The sequence below is a fragment of the Cicer arietinum genome, chromosome 4 (genome assembly GCF_000331145.2).
Source record: "Cicer arietinum cultivar CDC Frontier isolate Library 1 chromosome 4, Cicar.CDCFrontier_v2.0, whole genome shotgun sequence".
Classification (NCBI taxonomy): Eukaryota; Viridiplantae; Streptophyta; class Magnoliopsida; order Fabales; family Fabaceae; genus Cicer; species Cicer arietinum.
In genome coordinates this window covers 58,378,786-58,391,305 of record NC_021163.2, presented here as the reverse complement: position 1 = coordinate 58,391,305, position 12,520 = coordinate 58,378,786, and the positions used below count along the sequence as shown (strand labels likewise).

Genomic DNA, 12,520 nt, shown 5'->3' with positions numbered 1-12,520 from the left:
ACTCTTTCTTTCTCACTCCTCTTTCTTCCAATATCAAATTGGTGACTTAATAAAAGAGTTTGATTTGTGATAAGTTATAGCAACGGTAGATCTCATCTATGATGAGTGAATTTGAGAAATACAAGAGAGAAGAAGAAAATATTCAAAGAATTAAAAGTTGATAAAAAAGATGTAGTTTTGAAGAATTTGTGATAAAATAATTTTGATTTTATAAATTTTATAAATTGACAGGTTTTTGATTGATTAATAATTTGTAATTAATAATTAATTTTATTTTTATTCAAACGTAAAGTAACGATGTTCTTAATATTAAAAAAAAAATATAGAAGTGTTTGATGATATAACTACTCATTAGATCAGCTTAATCAAATTTATCTTAGTACAATAATGATATAATATTTTGTTCCATAGAAGCCAGGTTTGTTTCTAGCGTAGATTAAAAAATGTGTCATATTATGGAATAATTTTAGAAAGGTAAAATTCAAACATACTTATATATAATATTAACCACTTCAAATTAAAGAATATATTTAGGAAATACGTCTCTATATGTCTTAGTATTAGAGTGTTTATTACACGTGAATTAAATCTATTACATAAGAATGTCTATGTATAATTTATAAATTCTCAACCGTAAATAACAGTACAATGGTGAATCATGTAATAATTCAATTCCTTTGATATCAAACTCTTGTAAAGAAAAAAAAAATCACTATAAATTCTGAGTTTTACAAGCGCTGTAAATATTATTTCTCTGTTTTCAAAGGCTTTGGTTATTATATATTGATAAATAAATAAAAACATATTCAATATATAAATATTTATAAATATATAATATAATAACATTTTTACTTGATAAATAAATAACTTATAAATAAATACTTATAATAAAATATTTATTTTTTAATATATGATATAATAACATATTTATTTTATATATATATATATATATTGATAATAAATAAATAAAAACATATTTATTTGATTCATATTTTTTTCATTATTTTTTATTTGATAATAGGCATTAATTAAAAGTATTAAAGGGAATAATTTTTTATGGAATGATTGATTTTATAAAATAATCAAAATATAGTTCTTTAAATTTTTGTGCAGTGTAAATTAAATTCTTTTTTTTTTTACTAAAAGAGAATGATATGTTAGATATAATCAACAAATACTCGTGAATGAGATTTATAGTAGAATCGTGACACAAGGACAACACTTTTACAGAAAGCGCTATATGACCCTATCAAAACGCTTGTAGAAAAAGCATTGTAAATATTTTGACTCTATGACAGCGCTTTTTATATATTTTGTTATTATATATAACTATCAGTATATATGACAACGCTTTTGAAAAAAACGTTGTTTTAGCCTCTGTGCATTTTTAATATATAATACAACAACGTTTTTAGTTAAAAAAATGCTGTTAAATGTGCCCTTTAATATCTATATTTCTGTATAGTGATTGTTGTTGCATTTGTTCATCAATGATATGTTTCTTAAATGAATGTCAAAAATAGATTTTTAAATGATGATCTTAAGAGTAAATTCATATGCTACCTCCTCCAGGTGTTTGTCATAATTAGGACAAAGTGTGAAAGTTGAAGAGCTCCCTTGTGATCTTAAACAAATCCCATGAGCTTGGTTTGAGAGAAGTTTTCAATTCTGATTGCATCTTTTGGCTTCTTCTCTAATGATAACTAATGTTTCTGTTTTGTTTCTCATAATCAATTCTTATGGTTGTATTATATTCTCACTGTATTGAAGATATACTTATTGCATCTGATGATGTTGATGAGATTGTTGAGTGGAAATTATAGTTGGCTAATCTATTTGAGATGAAAGATTTAGGCACACTTTTGCTAATTTTAGTTGCATACTTTCCTAAATATTATATTATTCTTGATCTAAGTATATTGTCAACATCATTGAACAAACTCGTCATATTTCTACTCTATATCATATTTTGATTGATAGGTTGGTGTATCTACCAATACTAGATATGATATTATCTGTGTAGTGCATATTGTCTATCAGTTTATTGTTTCCCCGTCAAAGTACATTAAGTAGTTGTGATTTGCACTCTTCAAATTCTTCGAGGCATTAATTTAAGTTTTTTTTTTTTTTTTTTTTACTTTGAATTCTTATTTAGAGTTGTGTGTCGTATTTGATGTTGATTGGGTTAGTGGCCCAATTAATTACAAGTCTACCACAAGGTTTTTCATTTTTTCTAGAAGATTCTCTCATCTCTTGGAAGAGCAAGAAGTAAGATACGTCTTTCACTTTTAGGTGATCGCCCTATGGTTGGGTAGGGGTATTCATAGTGTAACAACTGAACTGAATTAGACCACATTAGTGATTTGATTCAATTTTTGAAAATCACTTTCAAATCAAGTTCAGTATAGTTCTGAACTAATTTAAAAATATAAACCAGTTTAATATTTTGAACAAGTTTTTATTAAAATCGATTTCGAACAAGTTAGTTGGGAAAATAATTTTAATTTTTTTCAAAAAAAAAAGTTTTTGATTTTTTTCCAAGATAAATAGATGTAAAAATTTTGATTATTTTTTTAAGAAAAAAATTTCGGAAAAACAATTTTGAAATTCTTTTGACAAATTTTTTTTATTCTTTTTAAGAAAATTAAATGTAAAAAAATTTCCTAATAAAAATATTTTCAAAAATAAAGTTACGATTATTTTTTGAAAAAAAATTCAAATGTTTTTGATTTTTTTCTTAAAAACTTTTTAAGAAAAAATAATCTAATTTTTTTTTTCAAAAAAAGTTCCAATGTTTTCTATATTTTTTTAAAGAAAAAAGAATCAAAAATTTTCTAACAAAAGAAAAAACTTAATTGAGATTAAAAAAGTTTTAAAATAATTAAACTATTTCTTGAATTAAATTTAGTTAACTAATTTATTTTAAATATGTGGTTCAATTCATGAATCATTTAATCGGTTTAGTATTTTTTTAGTACGGTGCAATTCAATTTATCAATTTAGTCAAATGAATCATATATTTTACACGGGTGGTGGAATTATGGGTCGGTTGATAAAAAAAATAATAAATATAAGTATAATCAATCAATAAACCTAAATGCAAAAACAAAATCACCACTAATATAAAATAGTCTCAAAATAAATTCATAGATATTAAATAATTGCAACATATTAATTACAATCTACTTACTATTATAATATATTAATAAATAAAAAGTTATAAAATTGAAAAAATGTATTATCATTATTCTTTTTATCGGTGAATTTTTGAATCTTCTCCGTTTGCTTCCATTATGCTTCATGTTTAATGCAATCACTTTAATGGGAAATTAACTTTATTTTAAGTGATTAACTTATGTGTTGAAATCTGAATGTTAGAAAGTACGTTGATAACACTCCATGTTAAAGTAAATTATATAAATGCTTTAGAATTTGAAAAGAGATTGCAATAGTGGAGGTACTCGTTTGATGAATATTTTTGCAGAAATCGTCTCTTCATAAGTATCCATAAAAACTCACGCATAATTAGAAAATTTATCAATTATTTTTCTATAAAATGAAAATTAAATTTTATGTAAAACTAATTTTTTAAACATCATTTTTTATTCATATAAAAAAATATGCATTTTGTTATGAATTATTTTATCGTTCATTGATCGATTGATGAAAATAGGTGTGAGATAGACTACTTATATTGTAAGTTTGAGATTGAAGAAATTTTTTAAAAATTTGTATTTAAATGAAAGTAATTATATATATTTATCGTAAATACTAATATCCACATATATACCCTCGTTATCCACCTCCTCCCTATTAATTGATGGGTAATCGAATTTTTCATTTATTTTATTAATAAATACCTGTCAAAATATTTATCTCGTATGTGTTGCAAATATCTTTTAGTCATCTTTAATTATATGGTATCTTCTATAGAAAAAATAAAAGACCACAATTGTATTTTTAACAATATTGTACGGATTGAATAAAGCTAATTGGAAAAGGAGGGTAGATTTGGCATTTGTACTTTCACCAGTCTAACTTGTCTGAGAATTGTACTAATCCTTTGTCACGTTGAGGATCTCATCAACCAAATCACAACAGCACAAAAAGTTTGGGGAATTGCATGTGATTGTGCTCTACCCTACATTACTAGTCATGACTTGTCATATTTTCAACCATACATCCAACTTTTTCACCTCTTTGAAAAATGTCCTTAGTTTCTTAAAGGGCACAATTCTTAGCTAGTATTTTCATAATGGCAATGATTACATGTTTAAACAAATAAATTATTAATGATGTAAGCAAAGATATAGATGATGAGCATTTCATAGAATATAATTGGTTCCTCCTAAATCAAAATCACAAATCTATTTAAGACTTATTTAGTACATATTTGGGGTACTTTTTTTTCAAGAGATAAAGTTAATACAAAATTGATTTTTTGATACATGTTTGTTATTATATTTCTAAAGCGATTTCAACTTTAAAATGGACTATAACGTGTCATTAATAAATAAAACAATTTTAATAAATAAATAATTCTAATTTATTAAAATTATTTTAATTTATTTGAGTGCTTTAAACATTCATTATTTAAAATTAGTTTGTTTGTTGAAAAAAAAAACAACAATTTTTAATTATTTTAATTGTGTTTGTTTAAGATTTCTAAATTAATAAGAATCTAGAAGAAAAAAATTATTTTTATTATCAAAATAAAAAACTATATTTGGTAGCTTTTAGAAAGAAAAATAAAGTTTTTAATAAGTTAATAGATGTGAAAGAATATTAGAAAAAAAAAGGTAATTTTCACTATTAAAAACAAACACAAATCAACTCCTATTCCAAATAAAAATTTCTAAAATTAGTTTTAAAATTATTTTATATGATCAATACAACAAAAGTATATTTTTATAAATCTAGTCATTAATCCAAATTAATTTTACAAATTTGGTGGTTCCAAAACTAATTTTAACCACTTATAAGAAGAACAATATTTTGCTATCCAAAACTATAAGTAGAAATCCTTTGGGATAGGGTTCAAACTTCAAAACAATATTACTTTAATCATATGTTTAATTTTGAGTTGTTGGTTGAAGTTTCTTTTTAGCTGCCATTCTATGACTAGTGCAACTAAAAGTCCTTCCTATTATAAACTTTTTAAGCTGACTGTCAAATGTCAACCACACTCCCAATAGTGAACTCTCAACCACTTCAAATAACATTATTAATATTCAACTATAAATATTTGTCAATTGGGCCCAAACCATCTTCACTTGTCAACTTGTGTTTGTTGAAGTGTGCCTTTAACATAGAAAAATGTGGAGGAGTTCATTCACTCCCCTTTGTAATGTTTCTTGCTCAAATGAGTATTCCAATCACACTTGCAATTAGCATGCATATCATCATTGTTGCTGGCTGAGATGCTCATTTGATCAAGCAGTGTTAGAAAGTGGGAGGTCATTTGTGGCCAAATGCTTTTTGTCTTATATAGAATTTTTTTTTTTTTTTATACAGTAATGTCTCATAAATTTCTAATGCGTACTTTTTCTCTTCTCTTCTTAAATCTCTGATTTTAAAGGGGTGAAATTGATAGTTCGAAATTTGTTTAAGAAGTAAGTAAAATCTGATCAATAATTATTTTAGGTATAATTAATATTCAGATTCTTCCAATTAATTTATTTTTAATTAAAGTTAATTAACTATTTGAATTATTTGAATGAAAATGCTTAGTTTCTATTAAATTTCATGTGGTGCATTATCTAATTTTTCTCTTTTCAAATAATAAGTTATGGTAATTACTTGGTTCCTAATGCTTACTTTTTATTAACTACTAGCATCATTTTGTAATTCATTTTTAAAAAGCGTGATTTCTTATTCTCTTCCTGTATCTTCTCCAAATTAGAAATTTTGTACACGACAAAAATATTAATTTGGATAAACTTCACAGGAATCAATTATTATATAAATAATTTGACAATAACTATGAGTTTTTTTAAATAGTAAATTATCGTGTAAGTTAAAATTATTTTTGCATCACATTTTTTTCTTTTTATTAAAAAAGAAGAAAATCTCATATTTAAATTCTTAAATACTTACATTTTTAAAATAATTTTTTATTTAGTTATATATTTTTAAAAGATGTTTGCTTCTATTCGCTGTAATTTTTTATTCTTTATTAATTTTAAAAATTTTAAAAATGATCAGTTTTAATCTTTAATTTGCAATTTATTTTCTGAATATCTAGCACTAACATAGATATTAGAAATTAGAAATCCATGTCATCGTTTTTACACTTTCGAACTCATCCTAAGAACCACTACTTCTGATTCATCTTTCACTATCTTCGACCCTTACAATATTGTAGCATTCGAAAAGAAAAAGGTAAGTGAGTTAAGGTGCGCATAATATCATTCATCCTACATTAGCGTCAAGACCACATTCTTGTATTTTTATTTTATTTTATTGCATTAAGGTATGTTATTCATGAACATTAATTTTTCTATAATTTTAATTTTAAATTTAAATAAATATGTATAAATAAATTATATTTTGAAATTTGTATAAATCAATTGATTATACATATATTGCATAAATTTGATTATCTATAAATATGTCTTTTTTCTTCACTTTCATGATGCAATGAAGTGTGTGATAACAAACGAAAAATCCAATTGTTGTAAATTACAAATAAAGTGTTCGGTCACTACAATCAGTGTCTCTTGGTTGGCACCCCTCTTGCATACAAGCTACAATACAATTCAGGTATTTGCATATATGTGTGGCATAAGGAGATTAGAAACTACCATATTTCAATTGGTGAGATGATTGTCACGTTAGACGATACGTTTTGTCTGTTGCATTTGTCGTCACTAGACATATGTTGCATTTATGATCTAAGATCTATGAATGATTTTTTAATGTTTTTATCATCAAATGATTGTGTTTTTTATACACTATCAACCTTCAATACATCGAAGCTCAAGAGCCTGCTCACAACATGAATGAGCGTTCATATTTTATGGATCTTGTATCTATATCTTTCATTGATATGTTGTATTCTTTATATTTTCCACCCCCTTTGAAATCACAATTATCCATGTCATCTTTATTTTATTTAGACCATGATTTGACTTTGTAATAACAATAATAAATTCTAATTTGGTTGCTTAATCTTGAATCAATTTCAATTCAAGTACTAAATTTCTAAAATAAACAATAAACACGTTCATTAGAAATTGATCTCATTTTGAAACATAAATACATAAATAAGTGTCACATTTATTCTTGAACCATATGTATAATCAATTGTTCACCAATAGCAAGATACTCAACAATAGGTTAAATACCAATGGCTTTTCTATTGTTTGGTTCCAAATTGAAAGGAGAATCCTCCATACTTACAATTGAAATAGGGTTTTGAGAATGTCTGAAACAATTTGGGACTATACTTTAGTATTTAAACATATATCCGAAAGTATAACTCTAGATAATACTAGTTAAAAAGGATTTTTTAGAACATAGGAGAGAGTATCTTTTGTTCTACATTTGAGATTTTCTGATTGCTGGGAATCCAAACCCAATTGGTCACCCACATTATAGGCTTACTGGAAATGAAAAATTAGCTAACAAAATTAAGCCCATGAACCAATTAAAAAGCTCAAGGCTATCATGATTAACAATAATGCTTTTGAATGATTGTTAGTAACAACTACATTGTTTCTCATTATTGGGACATCATAGACAAGAGTCATATTAGGATGAAACAATCCAAAATTTCTCTCACATAATGGGCCAAACTTTAGATTTTCATCAAACAAAGCAAAAATGTAGGTATCAAAAGTCCGATTAGGCATGAGAGGTGTTCCAACCCCAGAAGTAACATGTCTTATGAGATTTCCATTGTAATCAGACGCACTTTTTGTGTCTGTACCAATTTGGGTCGAGTCGCCCATTGAGGGCCAACCCGTTTCACTGATAACAATCTCAACATCCTCAAAACCCAAAATTTTCATTGCCGAATAAACAGCATCAAGTTGTGCATCAAACATATTGGTGTATAGTAATTTTGTATTATCATCAAAAAATCCCGAATTTGCACGGAAAAGTACATAATCTAGGTTACTTGAAGAGCAAGCAAAAAAAGGGTAAGGGTTAACCATAAAGGGTGAATTTGCATCTTTAAGAAACCTAAGCATTGGTTTGAGTATATGTGTGTCATAGCCTTGTCTAAACCTACCACTAGATGGTGGACTTGAGTTAGACAAAATACCCAAAGAATGTGGTGTAGACACTTTTATAAGATTGTCTAATGAGGATGTCATAAGTGCAATGTGAAGAGTTTGCATGGCAGGGACAAGGGTACTAATAAGAAGTTTGTTAGCTGTTGATAAAACTTCATTGCCTACTAAGATTCTTATGATGTTGGTGGAAGGAATGAAGGGTTGAACATTGGTTTTGATCCATTGTTGAGCTAAGGTTAAATTGGTTATGTTGGGAATTTGGTCATTAGGTATTGTTATAGTTATCTCTATTCCTGTATTAGCAAAGGCATGTAAGATTTCAGGATTGGCATCAAAGATTCTCACTTGGTTAATTGTTGTGGAGTGTAAGAGAAATTTTGCAACTTGAGATGGTGGTGGAAGGTTGTTTCCTAATGTGCCATAATTAACTCCAATTCCTTGCACTTCTGCAAAAGATTTCAAAAGGAACATTTTAATAATGTGATTTAGTCATTTATACCAATATAGAATGACATGTTTCAAATTATTTTAATGAAACTATCATATTAGTGTTTAATATTGTAGGATTATGATAATTTAGAATCTGAAATTAATGAAATTTTAAAATAAAATTATAAAAAAATCATAGACTACAATATTTGCTATGATTTCTATCCTAAATTCATAGATAAAAAGGTGGAGCGGATAATTTAATTGATTTAAATTAAAAGTTAAATAATTAAGAATATGATCAGTTTAGCTTTTGGTGAAAGAGAAAAAAATACTAACATAACAACTAATTATTAATTTTGGTTGTTTCAAAATAAATAAAAATTGATAGATAAAAAATTATTAATTTAAAATTTTCTTTATTAAGATAATATTTTAATTTTGTTAATTTCGTATACCAAATCCTCCTAGTATACATACACTTTGTTGTATTAAATAGTGATCCACTTTTTTCTTTCAAATTGCATTCAAATATTGGAAGAAAGTAGAGAATACAAATTACAATGCTAAAGATGTGTAGAATGATAATCAAAATGAAAAGGGTTGGTAAACTCACCTTGGAAAATAGTTAAAGCAAGAAGCACTAAAATTCCATTTGGTATTGAAGCAAAGCATATAATAGCCATTTTCTCCATGGTGGTGAATTGAGGGAAGTTGTGTCTATGAAGAAGTATCATTGAGATATGCTTTGCTTTGTGATTAGGGAAGTTCTGCTGCAATGCATGGTTTTAGATGAGAAAGCTTTTTTGTGTTTGCTTGCTTAAGTTGGTCACATCACATGAACAATATTATATTGCATACCTCCTTTTCCTTTGAATCTCCTTTTTTTTTTTTTTTTTTTTTTAATTTCTTATAATAACATGATTATTCATCATTGTTGATATAAAATAAATTTCTCTTCATTCATCAAAATTAATTTTAAATTAATTTTTATTAATCAATTGATCGAACTCAAATAGTTAAAGATTAAATAATTAATGTATCAAATTGAAACCTTATAACTCGAATAATTACTGATATGATTTTACCTATTATTCGAAGGTTAATTTTAAAAAAATTAACATTTTTTTAACATCTAAAATTAATAATTATTTATTATATTAATATTTTTATTTCAAGCAGGTTTGAATTAAGTCCTCCAAATCTTTATTAAATGACATTTTTACTAAATTATTAAAAGACACTTAATATCTAAAACTGAAATATAGAATAAAATCGATTATTTGCTTCAGCCCAACTTTCTTTATTGTATACTAGCTGATTTTAATTTGGTGACTTGTATACTACTAGCATACTATATATAATAACTCATGATTGTAACAAAAGTAAACAAGAAAAATGTTACTTTTGGCTTAGCAAATGGGAATAATCTTTACTTCCCATCATGGAGAAGGTTTGTCACATCATAGAAAGGCACTCCCATCGAGCAATATTTTGTCTCTTAACGAATATGGAGAAAATAAACGAAAATAATAGATTAGTCATCATTTAATTTTATAAATTATATGAAAATAAAAGATTAGTTTTTAAATTTTTTTATGTATAGTATTTTATTTTTTTTAGTGTCAAGTTTGTCTTCTATATATATGTTCGTAAATTTTTATATCAATTATTCTAGCTTAATACTAGCAAAATTGAAATCTAATTTTTGTTTCTTCATTTTTTCAATAAAATCCTATGATTCTTAAGAGGTTTTGATACCAATAATCATAAGAATATAAATTCTCAATATTATTTTAAAATATTATTTAAATAAAAGAGAATTTGAGCGATATAGATTTTAGAATTTTTGAAATTAAATACAAAATTCTTTTAATGTACGTCATGAAATCACGTGAAAATTTATTATGTTGTTCTTTACATGATTGATAATAAAACTCATATTACTAATTTAAAAATATCTAACTACAAATAATTGAAATGAAGTTAGAACTAAAAATAACTCAAGATTGTAACTTTTACAATCATAAAATACTAACTTGATAATATATATATATATATATATATATATATATATATATATATATATATATATATTTTATAACTTAAAAAGCTACATAATAGTTTTTAGGTCCTAATTCAATAGACAAATGTCGATATCGTTATGTTAGACCTCTTTTTTCGAGTTCGAATTTAGGATTTCGTATTTTTATGAATTAATTATAATAAAATTTATTTTCTCTCTAAGATAAAAAAATACTACAAGATGAATTTTAATTAAATATAAATAAATAAAAGGGATATGAAGGAAGACATTTCTTTTTTTAGAAGAAAGACATTTCTTAGTCTATTAAGAAGGAAGAGTTATTATAAATTTATAATAGCTCTGCCAAATAGATGATAGCTCATTTTCTTTTGATGATGTGGGTTTGATCCATTCTCATCTTCTTACGTCTCACATTTCCTTTTGTTTTTTTCTCTCTCCCTCCATACTCTCCAAATTTTCTAAGAAATATAATACATTTGAATGTAACAAGATATTTACATTTACATGCACATCTGTGTCATATCGAAGATTTTTCTTCTTTTTTTTTTATTATTTTTTTTATCAAAATCGATAACTTTATTGGTTTATTCTCTTGATAAAAATGATTGTCCTTTAATTAGCCGTTTGTAGTTCTGAGTTTTGTTAATGTCATTAGAAATATATAAACATAAATTTATTTATAAATGTTTATTCAATTCTAGTTTTAATTAAGGATTTTTTAATTTAGAAGGAGACATCATCCTCTCAATTTAAATTTTTTTAATGAAAAAAATTGATATATTAATAAAAAAAATTCATAATATTTAGCATTAATTAAAATTCAAAAAACTAATTTAACTTATTTAATTGTCATTAAAGGCAAATATGTATTTAATAAATAAATAAATAAAAATAGAAAGATTTAAGGTAATATTTGATGGTCGGAGTTAAAGTTAGAGTTGTAAAATTGGATTATCTGGGCTGCCCTAATCCAACACACCAAATTGGAAAGAAAACAATTGGGCCAGGTTACCTCATAGTTTCGTTAATTATACTCTTCAAATTATTAAAAATCTAAAATTATTCTTTTAATTTTTAATCAATAAATGATTAAAAAAAAATTACACTAAAATATGACCCCTTCAATCAAATATCTGATAAGTAAAAATTTTCGCCTAAAAATCCAGTATGTAAAATTTTTCATCGTACACAATTTATAATTACCGGAAATTTTATTTTTAAAATTTCCAGTTGTACAATTTATTTATTGGAAATTCGTCAACAAATTTCCGATACATTATTTATACTATCGAAAAATTTCCGATAATTAATTTTTTAATGTTAGAAATTTCAAATTTTTGAAATTTTTGGTAGTTACTTTTACTCAACCATAAATTTCAAAATTCTGGTATTTTTTTTTTTGAACTACGGATGGAGAAAATACAACCGTTAAGTATAGATTTGACTGAAGCATTCACAACTAATCAAATTTTTGAGTCACGAGAAGTTGACATATTGCTCGCTCTAATCCTCATTGCACAAAATTAAAAAAAAAATGTAAAAAAAAAAAAAAAAAACTCTTCTTGAAAATTCAATGAAAAATGAAATTTTCGGGAGTTTCACCCGAAAATTTCAAAACAAACTACCGAAAATGATTACTAGAAATTTAGTTCCTTCATAAATTTTCGGTAAAAATTATAAATTGTGGGGGTATAATGACACTTTTTAAATTTTTACAGTTTACTTAAGACTATTTTAGGCATGTCAAACTTAAATTTTTGGCTTAATTGCACTTTTGGTCCCCCTATTATAGGTGAAAATCGAA

General features: G+C 25.1%; 1 protein-coding gene across 1 annotated transcript; it reads right to left on the bottom strand.

Annotated features, from left to right (window-relative positions):
• Positions 1-7,230: 7,230 nt before the first annotated feature.
• Positions 7,231-9,427, bottom strand: LOC101497616 (glucan endo-1,3-beta-glucosidase). Its single transcript, XM_004498474.4, has 2 exons — positions 9,286-9,427; positions 7,231-8,686 (listed from the first exon to the last, which is right to left on the bottom strand). The coding sequence occupies exons 1-2, from the start codon at positions 9,404-9,406 to the stop codon at positions 7,632-7,634; spliced, it is 1,176 nt and encodes a 391-aa protein (XP_004498531.3). The 5' UTR covers positions 9,407-9,427; the 3' UTR covers positions 7,231-7,631.
• Between the last annotated feature and the right edge of the window lie 3,093 nt (positions 9,428-12,520).